The following is a 16484-nucleotide window of genomic DNA, read 5'->3' as shown; positions in this document are numbered from 1 at the left end:
TCAGTCCCCCACCACACCCACAGAGGGACCGATAGACTCGAATCAAACTTGGCTACCCTAATTTGGAAAGTTGTCAGCCCCTGTTCTACACAATGTCGTTTTAGGTTAAATGATGCCAAGTGGTTATGGGTGTGTAAGAGCATTAATAAACACAATTTTTGTGTTTATATGTTTTTCAGTTTACAAAATGAATGCTTTCACACCCATTATCTCGCTTTAAAGGAAAATAAGTATTATTTTTCCATAGGGTTATTATTAGCATTAGCATTTATTCAGGTACTTTTCTTCCTTTTTTAAAAAAATAACTCCTTTGTTTTTTGGGAATGGAGAGGAGATTGGAGGGTGTGTGTGTGTGTTTCAGCCTAAAAAAGCTGAAGAAGATACATGCAGGGTCAAGAAAGTAACAGGAAATATGCTATTGACCGAAAGTTTTGTTCGGCAAAATACCCAACCAGATTTTAAAAATCAAAAAACAACAAAAACCAGGCATGGAAAAGTGGAAATGAGGTTGTTGAAGTGAGAGTAATAAAAGAGTCCATCTCTTTTCTTGTGTTACCACGGAATGTGTGTATTTAGGTTGGTGTCGTTCTAGTTTGACTTTATAGTGAAAATAAGTGATCTGGTATAAATTGCAGTCCTTCTGGGCTGAAACTGATGTCTATTGATTAGTTAATGTTGTGTGGACAATTTATTTCCTGTACATCTTGCTACTTAGCAAAACTGTGATTCTGCGGCAGGAAATGAGACACAGACAAAATATGATGGAACAGCTGGACTTGAGCGTTTATGGGTGGGAGGGAAGGTAGGTGGGAGGGAAGTCAGTGGAAGCAAACTTCGTAGATCCTTGGGTCAGCCCAGTGATTGCAAAATCAAATAAGTGAAACTCATAAAATCAAAGTCTGTAAAGAATATACTTGTGATGGGAGAGTTTGGGTTTATACAATTATAACTTGGTCCCGACAGTAGAAAAGTTGAGTGCAGTTTTTGGTTCCGACCCCAGCCCTACTAATTAGGAAGTCTCTGATCTTGGGCAAGTCACTTAAACTTGCAAAACTTCAGGTTTCTCAATTGTAGGAATGGGTTTTTGCTAGAACAAAGGAGGCATGTATCTCAGGTTACCTAGGATTGCGCCTGGGGGCATAGTATGTGCTCAGCGTGGTTTTAATAACTTTTGCTCACCCAGTCCTACTGGTGGTTAAGTTCTCTTCTAAGCCCTTTGCGTGTATTATGTTATTAAATCCTCTAACAACCCCTTGAAACAAGTATTCTTATTATCCTCATTCTACAGATGTAACTGAGACACAGGGAAGGTAGGAACTTACCCAAAGTCATACAGCCATTGTAAGTGGCGGAGCTGGTATTCCAACCCAGGTTGTCTGGCTCCAGGGTCTGTGATCTTAACCACAATTCCATATTGCCTCTCCCAGTAGATTGTAGAGTAAAAATAATGCAAATGACATTAAAATTGTGATGAGAAGAAGCCCTGGAAGGTGGCACAGTGTGTAGCAGTATCAACGATCTCTTACCCCAAATTTCAATGAAAAAATTTTGAAATAGTTCCAAATAATGAAAGTGTTCCCCAGGAACCAGTTCCCAGCACCACCACCAAATCTGGGTGTTCCCAGACGTGGACTTGCTGTTACGAACATCGTAGGATGGGGTAGAGAAGAAGCCTTCCTCCATCTGGTATGTTCTCAACCATTGGATTCTACACCATTAGAAAGTATAACATTTTAAAGCAGCCTCAGAATCAGACCTGATTGGTGGCCTCATATGCAGACTTGTGAGAGGAGGTTTTAAGTGGTCTATGCTTAACCTGTCCTGAAGCACAGGAAGCAGCTTGCTCCTATGAGATCTGGGTCTAGCTCCAGACTGAGGGGGAATTAACCTGGAGGCCATTTGCCTGGGGCTTAAAAGTGTCCCATTGTAACAGGGGAGACAAGGAAAGCATGATAGCAGTATTTATATCAGAACTAGTAGAATCTCAGGCAAAAAAAAAAAATCAAAGAGGAGTATTTTATATCCACCAATAATCAAAAAACAGTCTTAAAAATTTGTGAATACCATTACATCAAACTGTATAAAGAAAACAAAGCCCTATAGGTCTGTAAGAAGAAATTGAAGCAAATAAAACTGCTATGAAAGACTTGAACACACTTCAGTCAGTAGGAGCTGCACAGCAGAATTAGTAATGTTACATTAACAGGTATTATTGAGCATTGAATTTTGACAGAATGTAATGTCTTTTCAAGCACTTATGGACCATTTACAAAAACTGATTCTATGCTAAACTCCAGAGAAGATTGTAAAAAAAAAAAAAACCTCAATAAAACAGAAACCATCAGAAGAGACCTCGCCCTGCAGCTGCACCCATCCATTCTTTGCTCCCTCCCATCACAGAGTCACAAGTGTCTTTCTTCCTTTCCAAGGCTAATTAATCCCTCCATCTGTGTCCTGGATTCCAGCCCCCTCTACTTCCTCAGGGATCTCATCCCACCCATCATCCCCTCTCTCTTCTTTATCCTCTCTTGTCTCCTTTTCCCATCAGGGTTAAATGTGACCAGATGTCTTCCATCTTAAATAGAAGTATAATTTACAAAATATGTGTGTGTGTATATATGTATACATAATATATGTATACGTATATTAGTATGTGTGTGTATATATATACATCTTTTTTTTTTTTTTTTTTTTTTTTTTTGCGGTACGCGGGCCTCTCACTGCTGTGGCCTCTCCTGTTGCGGAGCACAGGCTCCGGACGCGCAGGCCCAGCGGCCATGGCTCATGGGCCCAGCCGCTCCGCGGCATGTGGGATCCTCCCGGACCGGAGCACGAACCTGTGTCCCCTGCATTGGCAGGAGGACTCTCAACCACTGCGCCACCAGGGAAGCCCCATCTTTTAAACTCCATATCTCCAGCTACCACCCTAATCTTTCACCTACCTTTATTGACAAGTTTTGGAAAAACTGTTTACATTTCCTGTTTCTACTTTTTTGTCATCATTTATTCCTCAAACCACAGCCTCCTGTGCTTACTACCCAGTTGAAACTGCCTTTACAAAGCCCATTAACAAGCTTTTTACTGCTTCATCCATCAGCACTTTAAGCCCTCATCGGTAGAACATTTGGTACAGCTGGCCCCTCCCTCCTTAAAATTGTGTACCTCACAAGGGTTCTCACTTTATTTCTGGTCAGACCTAGAATTGTGCCATTTCCTGCAGAACAGTAAAGAAATGCTGAAAAGTTTGTGACTACAGAACCATCCCTGCTTCCTGGACCTGGAGTTTTCCCTCACCCTGGGTCAGCGCTATTGGAAGCATAGCTCCCAGATGCTCTGTAGCAGCATCGTATGGGGGCTGCTGGATGGGCAAATTCTTGGGCCCCACCCTAAACTTCTGGGTCAGGATTTCTGTGGGAGGAGCAGGAATCTGTGTTTTAATAAGTTCTCCAGGTGATCCTGGGAGGCACTGCCCTGTAAAAGTACCACAGGGACGTCAGATGTATCAAAATGTTCTGTAGGAGAGTTATAGAAACAGAAGGGAATTGCAGTTTAGGAGGAGAATGCATTTAAAACTGTACAGCATAGATTACTTTTCCATAATCTAAGGACGTTGAATCCTTTCCCTACTTCTTTTTTTTTTTTGGCTACACCGCAGCATGTGGGATGTTAGTTTCCCAGCCAGGGACTGAACCGGCTCCCCCTGCATTGGAAGCGCAGAGTCTTAACCACTGGACCACCAGGGATGTCCTAATGACATTAAAGCCTTACGTGGGGACTCTTACAGGTTGCTCCAACTTAGCCTTGCCCAGCTGCCCTGCAATGTGCACTTCCCCACAAGTTAGTACTGTAGGCGACTGGGGGTTCATTGCTCCTTACACACATTTCCCCCGAGTTTGAACCATCTGGCTAAAATAAAGTGCCAGGGGTTCTAGTCTAAGAGGTTTCACTTAAGTGTGTAATTGTCAATGGATGGTAGTTGGAACACACACACACTCACATACACACACACATGCACACACTTACACAGGATAAATGCTTCTCAAAGACACTATAGCCTAGTTCACAAAGATTTTCTGAGAGAGCGCTTAGCCCAGTTAATCTACCCAAACAGGATTTCTTCAGCTCAAGAAAGCTTTCTAATTTATTATTTTCAAAACAATTTTTGTTACATAGATGTCTCTTTTATTTAGACCATTTATTTTTTCATAATATTGACTTTTTAAAGCGTTCATCCCAGTTGTCTTATAGCATTTCCCATATCCTGTGTTTGTCTGAGTGCCATTTAATTTGTTGATCTCCCTCAAGTATTTCCTATAAACTGAGCCGTGAGGTCCAGGGCTTGATTAGAACTGGATTGAACATCTGTGTGATGTCAGCCTTCCCAATATTAGTAATACTATGTTTGATCACTTGTCTAAGGTGGGGACATACAGATCACTCTGTTATGTAGATCCATGTTTCCTTGTAAGAAACCTGCAGGGTGTTATCTTAAAGTGTTAAATATTCTGTTTTGCAACCATTTCTCACATGATAGGTTTAGCATCTATTGTTGCTCCTGGCTTGAAACAGTACTTACACTGAGGTTTGGTTGCAAGTGGTAATTTTCTAATTCTATCATTACCTCTACATTTACTTGCAGACATTCTTCTGTAAAGAAGCTCACCAGTCATTTTTTTCATTTCTCACTCTGTATTCAGGGATTTTTATTTATTCAATGTTTTATAATATAGACAGTATTCATTTGGGGCCTCATATAGTCCAAAATGTGGCCAATGGGAGCAGTTCAAGGTGACTCCTTTTGACATAATTCCGTTGGATTTTAAACACTGCCTTGCATTCTGAAATAACAAGGTGTTTTAGGCTCTCTTTGAATTTTTTTCCTTCTCCAGACCTAGAATTGCCTGTATTTTCATGGAGCCTTGGTTCTTTTCAGTGGGGAATTGTATTTAGAGCCCAAGATATAGGCAATACTTATTATTCCTGGGGAATCATTGCTTCCAGGCCCTTTTCATTACAGAGAACTTTGAAAGTACAGAAGAGAGAAAAATGAAGACTTCACATCTATGGGCCTATTTAAAGTTTATTTTATGGTTTCTTTATTTTTATCATTTTTAAATAGAGGTATTTCTTGACAGAAGTCAGAAGCAAATAAAAAGTTGTCTGTACTCTGTGTTATTCATCAACATAATATTATTGACTCTTCTACCTTAAATAATGACACAGTGAAGTACATGTGTTTGGTTACTGTCCTTAGCATTTTGGTCAGCCTCAGCTTACTAAGAATTGTAGTCATTCTGACTCTACTTGGAGATCCTGGTCACCCTCTGTTATTGTAGATGCCATCTTAAAATCTGAAGCCACTGGAAAATTTCCTGAATAATTAAAAAAATAACATTATAGAAAAAAATCAGTGCATTGTTTATTGTATAAAATTTGGAAAATACAAAAAAAAAACATAAAAAACACATTGAGTATGATGTTAGCTGTGGGTTTGTCATATATAACAAATATATATGCCCTTTGTTATTTTGAGATATGTTCCTTCTATGCCTAATTTGTTAAGAGTTTTTAATCATGATTGAATTTTGTCAAATGCTTTCTCTGTGTCTATTGAGATGATAGTATGATTTTTCTTTTATTCTGTTAATGTGATGTATCATATTTGTTGATTTGTATATGTCGAACCATCCTTGCACCCCAGGGGTAAAGCCCACTTGATCATGGTGTATGGTCATTTTAAAGTGCTGCTGAATTTGGTTTGCCAGTATTTTATTGAGACTTGTTGCATCTATAATATATTCATTAGGGATATTGGTCTACAGTAGTTTTTTTCTTCTTGAATTTTAAAGTAGTTATATCATTTACAAATAAGGTTTTTAAATTTTTTTATTTCCAATATATATTCCTCTAAGTTATTTATTTTCTAATTACATTGACAAGGATAAGAATGTGGGGAAAAAAAATGATGATGATAATCTTTGTTTTGTTCCTGACTATGGTGGAAATAATTCTAATGTTTCACCATTAAATCTGCTCATGGCTTCTGATTCTTTATTAAATTGAGGGTGTTTTTTTCTATCTCTGGCTTTGAAAGGAATCATTGTAATGCATGCTGAATTTTGTTAGCTACTTTTTTTTTTTTAATTTTAGAATTTTATTTATTTTTTATATAGCAGGTTCTTATTAGTGTTAGCTACCTTTTTATATTCATTAAAATGATCATAATGTTTAACTCATTTGATCTGTTCATATAATCAGTTATATTAATAATTTTCCTAATGTTGACTCAATCATTCATTTTTATAATATGCTCTGTTTAGTCATGATGTATCATTCTTGTGATAGAGTTCTGGAATTTACTTGTGTTATTTTATTAATTTTACATCCACAGTCATAATTAAGATTTAGTTCACATATTGATTTATGTGATCTCTGTGTCTGATTTGGGTATCTGAGTTATTTTAGCTGTGTATCACTACTGGGAAACTTTCATTCTTCCTATATCTGCAGCTTACTTGTTTGCTTTAAGGGTTTGCAAACTCATCCAGCAAAACATTTGGGCCCTGGTTCTTTATTTTCTTCTTTCTCTCTTTTTCTTTTGTAAATAGTGTTTCTAGCTTTTTAAAATGGTATTTAAAAAGTAACTTATCAGGACATTTTCATTATAGAAAACTCAAAACGTGTAGAACTATGCTTCCCTTCACGCACTCCTAGAACTCTTTTCTTTTCTCAGAGGTAACAACTGTCAATGGTTTGGTGAAAGAGAATGGAGACTTTTTTTTTTTTTTAAGTATTGTTTATTTACTGGACCTGGGGCAGATTAGATACACAACCAATTTTAAATTTACATCTTTTAACTCAATTTTGAAGTGTTTTCACACACACATGCACACAAATTGGCATGCAACAGTTGTCCTAAGGTAAAACACAGTCACCTTAAACTGTTGCAAGTATTTTCACCCAAGGTTGAAAAATTGTTTATCCTGAACATGAAAACCTGTAACAAATTTAAATTAATTGTATAAAACTCGTTACTTGTAGTTTTCCCCTTGCAAAGATCCAAAAATAATGTACAAGTAACTAATATACATCAGTCACAACATAATCCTGGATCATCCCCACACCAAAACTAGATGCTCCTTTAATTTTAAACCCATCGTCAGAGGCCAAGAGAAAGTCATTTCGTTTTATACAAAACAAAATTCACATGTGCCAAAAAAGAAAGACCCAAGAAAAACAGAAACAAACACCCTAGTACTGACAGTAATGTTCAGTGCACTAATTGAACAGTGGCCAAAATGCCAGTGATCAAAAATAAAATAGTGGCTGTATATCACTGCAAAGAAATCCAAGAGGCTTTTAACCCTTTGGCATCAGAAATCCAGATTTTTCCAATTATGTGAATGCATACCTCCTCCGTGCCAAGAGTAGAGAAAGTGGATGAGCCAGCGTAGAAAGAAAAAGAACCACCATTCACTGCAACACCCAGAGAATTGGCTTTAATAGACACTTCTTACAAGGTTAGGCAGAAACCAAAAAATGGTTATTAGCTGCTTGTATCAACAATTTTAAGTGGAGGCGATTGAATTCTGAGGTTCAAAGTAAAACTTTAAAGGGGAAAAAGGTTGTTGGTTTAAGTCTTATCTTTAAAGCAAAAGCAAGATAGACAAAGTATAAAAGTACCAACCAGGTAGCATCCTCTAAGTCACAGAGCTGTGCCATTAGGCTGGACAGAAAATGTCAAGGTTCAGATTGTTGTTTCTCATAAGGACTGAACAAAGTGAATCTTTAATGACTTGAACTGCAAGATAAGGGATCCCAAGAATGCAGTCATTTTAGTAAAGTGCTATCAGTAAAGTACTATCCTGAACAAGCTGCATTTTATGATGGAAACAAAAGGAAAGAAGATATCATAAGGGCTATGCACCTATATTCCACTTACAGTGTTTGAGTTCTGGAAGGACCTGTATAATGGAGGAAGAATTCAAATATGAAATCATGCCAATCACATGTCAAATTTCACTATAACTTTCCTAAAAAAGTGTTTTCCCCCAATATCTGTTAATCACAAAGAAACAGAAGCTGTGAATGTACAGTTTAGAAAATAAAAACATAGAAACTAATGACATTATTATGACCAAGACGTTTGGTAAATAGTGAATTATGAGTTTGGCATCATCAGCAAAAGGCTTTTTAAACAACCCTCCGGACTTCAAAAAATCTCTTCAGATAGTAAATCTGTCCCAGTGTCATGGCAATTAGAACAAGAGCTTCCAAGAAGGGCCAAAGGACCACTCTGCTGTTTGTGCTGTCATTGACTGCTCTGTGTACTCTCTCCCGAACTTCCATGTATTCCTGTTCATGCTTTACAGCTGTCATCGCCACTGCAAGCTTGTTAATCATTTCTTCTAGCTTGTTCTGGTGAGCTTCTCTTTCCATGTCTTGTTGTTTGGGGGCCTCCCCAATATCAGTGGTGAACATCACTATCTTTGGGGTCATGGTGGACATCCTACTGCTAAAACAAAACTTATATGTTCCATCCACGTGAGTAGCAAATGTGTATTTCCCACTGGACTCCCAGTCTCCTTTATAAATTCCTTTATTATCAGGCCCTGTAATCTCCACGTCAACGTCCAGGAAGCCGCCCTCAGCCACCTTGAAGATGAGGCCCATCTTGGTGCCCGAGGTAACCCACTCGAAGAAGCGCTCCTCGGCACGCGCATCGATGCTGACGGAGTAGCCCGAGGCCGTGGCCAGGAGGGCGGCCCGGAGCACCTGCAGCTCAGCGAGCGTCACCACGGTGGGGCTGGGGCCGAAGCCAGGACCGGGACTGCGGCCTCCAGAGCCGCCGTCGCTGCCGCCACCGCTGTTGTCTCAGCTGCCGCCACCTCCGAGACTTATTGTTTAGGGCTCAGGCTTTCAGTTTTGCAAAATGAAAAAAGTTCTGGAGATAGGTTGTGATCATCTGTCTTATCCCATCCCCTGGCAAGATCCATTCTACTTTCTGTCTCTATGAACTTGACATACCTCATATAAATGGAATCACGCAGTATTTATCCTTTTGTGACTGACTTATTTCACTTAGCATAATGTCGTTGTGGTTCATCTACGTTACATAGCGTGTGTCAGAACTGCCTTACTTTTTAAGGCTGAATAATATTCCCTTGTGTATATTTACCGCGTGATCGATTTCCACTCATCTGTGGATGGACACTTGGGTTGCTTCCACCTTTGGCTGTTGTGAATAAAGCTGCTATGAATATGGGTGTGCAAATATCTGACTCCCTGCTTTCAGTTCTTTTGGGTATACCCAGAAGTGGAATTGCTGAATCATATAGTACTTTTATATTTAATATTTTGAGGAACTGTTTTCCACCGTGGTTGAACCATTATTTTGTATTTCCGTCAGCTGTTCGCAAGGGTTCCAATTTCTTCACATCCTGACCAACACTTGTTATTTTATCTTACTTTTTAAATAGTGGCCAGCCTAATGAGTGTGAAGTGGTATCTCCTTGTGGTTTTGATTTGCATTTCCCTGATGATTAGTGATGTTGAGCATGTTTTTATGTGCATATTGGCATTTGTATATCCTCTTTGGAAAAAAAAAGTCGATTCAAGTCCTTTGCCCATTTTTAAATCGGGTTCCTTTTTGTTGTCATTGTTTTTGAGTTGTAGGAATTTTTTTTTTTTTTTTTTTTTTTTTTTTTTTTTGCGGTACACGGGCCTCTCACTGTTGTGGCCTCTCCCGTTGCGCAGCATGGGCTCCAGACGCGCAGGCTCAGCGGCCATGACTCACGGGCCCAGCCGCTCCGCGACATGTGGGATCTTCCCAGACCGGGGCACGAACCCGTGGCCCCTGCATCGGCAGGCGGACTCTCAACCACTGCGCCACCAGGGAAGCCCTATAGGAATTCTTTATATGTTCTGGATATTAACTAGAACATATCTGATATGTGATTTACAAATATTTTCTCCCATTCCATGTGCTGCCTTTTCACTCTATTGATAGTACCCTTTGATATGCAAAAGTTTAATTTTGATGTAGTCCAATTTATTTATTTTTTTCATTTGTTGCCTATACTTTTGAAGTCATATTCAAGAAATCATTGTGCATATAACTGTTTTTTAACTTTCTTTTTTCATTAATCAATATATATGTTGGCAGTCTTTCCACATCAAGTAATGTGGCTTCCACCAGTCAGAATGGCCATCATCAAAAAAATCTACAAACAATAAATGCTGGAGCTGGTGTGGAGAAAAGGGAACCCTTGTGCACTGTTGGTAGGAATGTAAATTGATACAGCCACTATGGAGAACAGTATGGACGTTCCTTAAAAAACTAAAAATAGAATTACCACATGACCTAGAAATCCCACTACTGGGCACACACCCTGAGAAACCATAATTCAAAAAAAGTCATGCACCACAATGTTCACTGCAGCTCTGTTTACAATAGCCAGGACATGGAAGCAACCTAAGTGTTCATCGACAGATGAATGGATAAAGAAGATGTGGCACATATATATAATGGAATATTACTCAGCCATAAAAAGAAACAAAATTGAGTTATATGTAGTGAGGTGGATGGACCTAGAGTCTGTCATACAGAGTGAAGTAAGTCAGAAAGAGAAAAATACTGTATGCTACCACACATACATGGAATCTAAAAAAAAAAAAAAGGTTCTGAAGAACCTAGGGGCAAGACAGGAATAAAGACGCAGATGTAGAGACTTGAGGACATGGGGAGGGGGAAGGGTAAGCTGGGATGAAGTGAGAGGGTGGCATGGACATATATACACTACCAAATGTAAAATAGATAGCTAGTGGGAAGCAGCCGCATAGCACAGGGAGATCAGCTCGGTGCTTTGCGACCACCTAGGGGGTGGGATAGGGAGGATGGGAGCGAGATGCAAGAGGGAGGAGATATGGGGATATATGTATATGTATAGCTGATTCACTGTGTTATAAAGCAGAAACTAACACACATTGTAAAGCAATTATACTCCAATAAAGATGTTAAAAAAAATGTGGCTTCTTATCATTACTTTTATCAGTTATAGCGTATTCCTTAGTATGGATATACTATTGTTTATTTAACCCCTCCCCAAATGGTGGATATTTAAGTAGTGTTCATTGCGCTTTTTTTAAATGTATGTATGTTAAAAACAAACAGAAAATCCAGAAAGGATATTTCTCAAAGTGTTAGAAGTGATGATCTCTGGAAATAGTTTCATTTTGTCTGGTATGCTTTTATGCATTTTCTAATTTTCAGTAATAAATAGGTATTTTTATTTAATAAAACTTACGAACAAGTCAACAAACATAGTGACATCCTTTGATCGAACAGTTTCACCCCAGAGGCTCTCAAAACAAATGGTTCTCTGTAAGTTAAACAAACAAAACACAACATCTGCTTGAAGTAATTCATATTGTTGATAATGTACTAATATCATTTAATAATACACTTAATGATCAAATAGGGGACTGGGGGATAGAATTTCATATGCCCTTAGATTATTATGTGCCAATGAAAATTAATTTCAAAATGTGTAACGGCATGAAGGAAAAGTCGACAGGGACCAGGATTTCCACTAGATAATTATCTAGGCCAGACATTATGGAAAGTTTTTGGTGCAGGACCAGATAGTAAATATATTAGGCTTTGTGAGCCATATTGTCTTTGTTGCAGATACTCACCTCTGCCTTTGTAGGGCAAAAGCAGCCTCAGATGCATGGGTATGACCTGAGGGCCCTAGTTTGTGGACTCACTCAGTTAGACCAGTGCGTTTATTTAAACTTTTCTTGAATGTTTTTTAAAAATGTATTTAAATGAAATTATGTGATTAGTATTAATATTCCTTATACACAGTAGCTGCTTTCCACAGATTTCTTGACTGAAGATGGAAATGAAATATAGTTAAGAACACTTGACAGATGCTCCCAGTTTTGAGTTGCTTATTTGGATGGCCCTTTAGTGCACAAGTTTCATTACATTTGTCTTGTGTTCTTTCTTAGGGGAAGAAAATGTAATTGCTGTTCCTTTGGGAAGTCGAAGTGTGAGAATTACAGTGAAAGGACCTGCACATCTCTGTAAGTAGAATTTAATCTTAACATGTTTTTCTTTCCTGAAAATTTATTTAGCCAAAAACATATATATATTTCTTTGTGTTAACAGGTAGGTAGATGAACTTCTACCAGTCTGAAATAGTCTATATCACTAGGGAATGATCTATGACCCTGAATTTTTTAGTTCTCATGCCCTAGTGGGAAATTAATCTCCTCATGGGAGAGGAAATCAAGTTATATGTGAAATAAACTATTTTTTGTGTGGAGAGTAAACTAGGAGTCTAGAGTCTTCTGGAGATCTTAGCAGTTTGGGATAAAAAATAACAAAACGAAATTTAAAACACAGAGCTGTATCAGTGAATATAGCTGACAAGTACATGCTCCGTTGCCAGCATATCACAACCTCAGGTCTAGGGGGCACTGAAAGTAAACACTGGTTTCCCAGAATACTAAGAGTCTGAAACAATAGAGGATTGAAATTGTATTGTTTCTTTGGCCAAGGTCACATGGCATCTTTCTGTCTTAGCTTTTCTGGGCTCTTAGGACCCAAAGGAACTAGAAATACCAAAGTTTGTCTGCTTCTCTCCCAAGGTTTCCTGTGGCCATAGGCAGGGCTTTCTTTGTCTTTTTTCCCAGGAAAATGAGTTTTTGTCAAGACTGAGCCCCTGGCCTTGAAGAAGCTTACTGTGTTCAGCTCTATCTTTCTGTAAAAAGTACGAAACACTATTTGTAACTGTTTTAAAGCCACACAAATCAAGGTCTACCAGATTAAAAGGTGACATAGTTTGCCATTTTTTTTCTGAGCCACCATCTTAGATTTTCAAATCGTAAAAATTTCTCAGGGACACAAGCATTTTTGGTAGCTTTTAAATGTGTTTGTCCATGTGTGTTATATGTGTTTGTATATTGTGGCTGCAGTACCGACAGTCTAACCAGAAATGTCCTTTGAGAAAAGTTTATATCAAAATGTTTAAGGTCACCAAGGGTATAGATTAACATCTTGGAAAAAGAAAGAAATTCTTTAGTAAATTATGACCTAAATTAGGGAAGCAAGAGAATATCTTTAGGACAATGAGGTGGACAATTATTGGAAAGTCTTTTTCAACCCTTACTTTATTATATGAATTATGACTAAAAGAATGTGACTGATGTATTTAACTAAAATATTGAAGTGTTTATAGCCATATAATGGTCAGTTCACTCAAGGCTTTCTCTACAATGAAGCATCAGAATATTTTTTAGGCTTCTTTTTAAAATGGCTTAAGGCCCACAGCTCTTGATAAGAGTAGATCTTCATCCTTGTAAATGCAAACTTGATGTTTGAGAACAGGTGAAAATCATTTAGATCCCAATTTTGTGAATCATTGTGAGTGATCACATTGTAAGATAGCATCCTGGATTCAAAACTGTGAAGCGCTGAACATTCATAGCAGCATAGTTCATAATAGCCATAACGTAAAAACAGCCCAGATGTCCATTAACTGATGAATAAATAAAATGGGCATGTGTGGAATCGTATTTGGCTCTAACAAAGAGTGAAGTACTGACACATGCTACAATAGACATGATCCTTGAAAACATTTTGCTCAGTGAAAGAAGCCAGTCACAAAAGGCCACATAGTTTATGATTGTCTTTATATAAAGTGTCCAGAGTAAAGCAGATCTAAGGAGACAGAAAGTAGATTGGTGGTTGCCTGGGGCTGGGGTGAGTTGGGTTGGTGGCAGGTCTGGGGTTGTTAACGGATATGGGGTTTCTGTGGGGGGGGGGTGGCAGAAATGTTCTAAACTTAGATTGTGATGATGGTTTCCCAATTCTGTGAATATGCTGGAGCCATGAAACTACATTCTAAATGGGTGAATTTTATGGCATATCAAAAAGATGTTTTAAAAAAATTTAAAAAATTGCAGTGACTGGGCCTGATTTTCTCGTGATACTACAGACAGTTCTTTCACATTCAGCTCTAAAAAGAGTTTTATAAGCTCTAAAAACAGAATAAGTACACAGTAAGCAGGTTAGGTAAAGATGAATACTTTGAGGTAGAATATTCATTTACATACAAATGTGTTCTGGCATATTAAACATAACTTTATACTCAAGACTGGCATGGTTCCAGGAACAGAGCTCAAATATATTCCCATTTCTCCAAAGGTGACAGATCTGTTGCTTGGATTTTATCTCCTTCTGAACAATCTCAAAATTGGCTCTAGAAGTGTTTCTGAAAGTTACCCTTCTCTGCCAGTGAATAGAATGAACTGGCTTCATTTACAAAGGATTTAGTTACCATTTCTGAACACCTAAATATAGAAGCGGCTTTATTTTCTTGATGTATACAAGTGTTTTCTTAATTTTTTATTCAAAGATAATATTCCTGAAATTAAGCTCACTTTGCAGTAATAAATCGTTCTTTATAAGATCCGTATATGCACCCTCCAAAAGGCTGCATCGTTAAGAACGGAGAACACCCAGCAGCGTACTGTTAGTCTCTTTGCTGTGGAATGGAATTAAATTACAGAATGTCCATCTTGCATATCGCCTAGAGGTGTTTAAATACTGAATTTCTAGTCCTTTCGCAAGCTTGGCTTCAGCATTATATCAAGCACACAGCTCCAGATTTCCCTAAAATTTCAAAAATGGAAACAATAAGAGGGTTCCTGCAAAAGAGATTTTATTGTAGCAAAACTTCAGCATTAAATGTGTTTTGACTAGCACTAAACTCAAGAAGCCAAGATGCTGTAAACTGAAAACCTCCATTATCAATTGTAAAAATTGGGATTTTTTTGGTCCCCTAAGTGCGGTCTGACGACCCTATGTAGAGATGTATTAATATAAACATGAACCCTGAACATAATGACTAATCAGAGGAAATGAATACTGAATAAAGTATGCATACACTATAATATACAGCTCGAAGCATAAGTTTGATGTGTTTATAACCAAGTCAGCTGTGCTAAGTGCTCATTACATGTTTACCTAACAATACTTTTGTGGCCTTCTTAGAATTTAAGGAGACCTCTTGGGATGATTAGCATGACCCTGTCTCTTTCGAAAGAAGCCTGGACGGATACTTGTCAGGGCAAGCCCTTCAGCTAGAAGCAGTTAGCAGCGTTCATCATTTTTCTAGTCATTTCTTTTAAAAATAACAAGTGTGGGTCAAAATATTTAAAGGTACCATGGTAGACTTGAGTTGTAAAGGTTTGGGGATTTAAGAGGGTCTTGATTTCTGATCCTGTTTTTTTTTGTATGTGATTTTATTTATTCTCACAACAACACTAACTTCATTTTTCAGATTAAGCAACAAAGATGAGGGGATTTCCAGTATGTTTCTTTGTTGAGTCAGCTAATAAATGCCAAAGCTTGTTTGTATCATTTCTTTTTTATATTCCGCATATAAGCGAAATCATACGATGTTTCTCTTTTATCTATTTGAGGATACAGATCATCTCTTTCTTGGCTCCTTGCCACCTCCATCATTTTAAGCCTGAAGAGGAGAAAAGAGGCAGCAATGGGTAGCAGGAAAGGAGGCTCTTACCCTCTGCCTTTCACAGTGGTGGGGCTGTTTATAGATTTCCTGGGGTCTCCACTCAGCACTGTCTGTCTTGCTGTAGAAACCGCAGAGGGTCTGTGGAAGCTCTGAGAATTGAAGGGCTGTGTGTGCGGCTCTCATGAGCTGTGAATTGCACATCACAACACAGGGCTGCAGTACACACATGGGGTGCTAGACACTAATAAAAACTTAAAAAACGTATCCATAAGTCAACACATCATCTGAATTGTTGATTTTCAAAAACTCCTTTTCTGCCAATTTAAGAGGCACAGGCACTGAGGAGAAGCAAGTTTACCACCGATAAAAATGACAGCTTTTGAAGAGCAACACTGACCTCCACTTCACTGTGAATTCATCACAGGGGCTTTGTTAATCCAAACTATCAGAATCGTTTGCATCCATAAACCGTAAAAAGTTGGCTTCATCAAATCACTTCCCTTGTCTTTATTGACCACGCACTTCTGACTCAAGTTACACAGTTGAGGTCAGAGCACCTGCTTTTGACCTCCTATGTAGGCAGCCGGGGTTTGGGACCCAGAGAGTGGGAAGCCTTTTGAAATAATTGATATAAAGATATTTTATGAGAATCGGAGAAGAGTGGTTTGGGTACTTCACATGCACTTGAAAACTGGTTTTGCTCCTGTGTCCTCACATCCTTGCCACGAAAGATCTTGGACACCTTTGACGTAATAGAATAGACTCAACGTCAGAAAACAAAACATCAAAACCAAACTAACAGGTTTAAAAGATGGATGTCACCCTGGTCTTCCCTTCCCTCCAGATGGCACTTCCAGATTCTGACAGCCGCTGCCGTAGCTCTGCAGCCGGATGAAACTTGGAGAGCTTTGATCCAGAACGTTAGCGCAGTGGTAG

At 38.5% G+C, this 16484-nt stretch overlaps 2 protein-coding genes across 9 annotated transcripts in view; one reads left to right on the top strand and one right to left on the bottom strand.

Moving 5' to 3' along the window:
- The window catches only part of ADAMTSL3 (ADAMTS like 3), a 384689-nt gene that overhangs the window by 179111 nt on the left and 189094 nt on the right, over window positions 1-16484 (top strand). For all 8 annotated transcript variants that reach the window (XR_007476023.1, XR_007476024.1, XM_049706862.1 and 5 more), the window contains one exon: window positions 12016-12090. Coding sequence is in view for 6 of the 8 variants with exons in the window: in XM_049706862.1 (XP_049562819.1) it covers window positions 12016-12090 (75 nt within the window). In the remaining 2 variants the exon portion in view is untranslated. The remainder of the gene's footprint in view (window positions 1-12015; window positions 12091-16484) is intronic.
- On the bottom strand, window positions 7950-11734 carry LOC105748436 (transmembrane emp24 domain-containing protein 2-like). Its single transcript, XM_033402818.2, has 2 exons — window positions 11698-11734; window positions 7950-8873 (listed from the first exon to the last, which is right to left on the bottom strand). The coding sequence occupies exons 1-2, from the start codon at window positions 11732-11734 to the stop codon at window positions 8194-8196; spliced, it is 717 nt and encodes a 238-aa protein (XP_033258709.2). The 3' UTR covers window positions 7950-8193.

The sequence above is a fragment of the Orcinus orca genome, chromosome 2, assembly GCF_937001465.1.
Source record: "Orcinus orca chromosome 2, mOrcOrc1.1, whole genome shotgun sequence".
NCBI lineage: Eukaryota > Metazoa > Chordata > Mammalia > Artiodactyla > Delphinidae > Orcinus > Orcinus orca.
Note: the sequence above shows the minus strand (reverse complement) of the source record. Positions and strands in the feature narration are given on the sequence as shown.

Excerpts from the sequence above, each read along its gene's own strand:
- LOC105748436 (XM_033402818.2), bottom strand. The coding sequence starts at position 11,734 with ATGCATCTGAGGCTGCTTTTGCCCTACAAAGGCAGAG. Across the intron at positions 8,874-11,697 it reads TTTGCCCTACAAAGGCAGAG|ACAACAGCGGTGGCGGCAGC; the intron begins GTGAGTATCTGC and ends GCGGCAGCTGAG.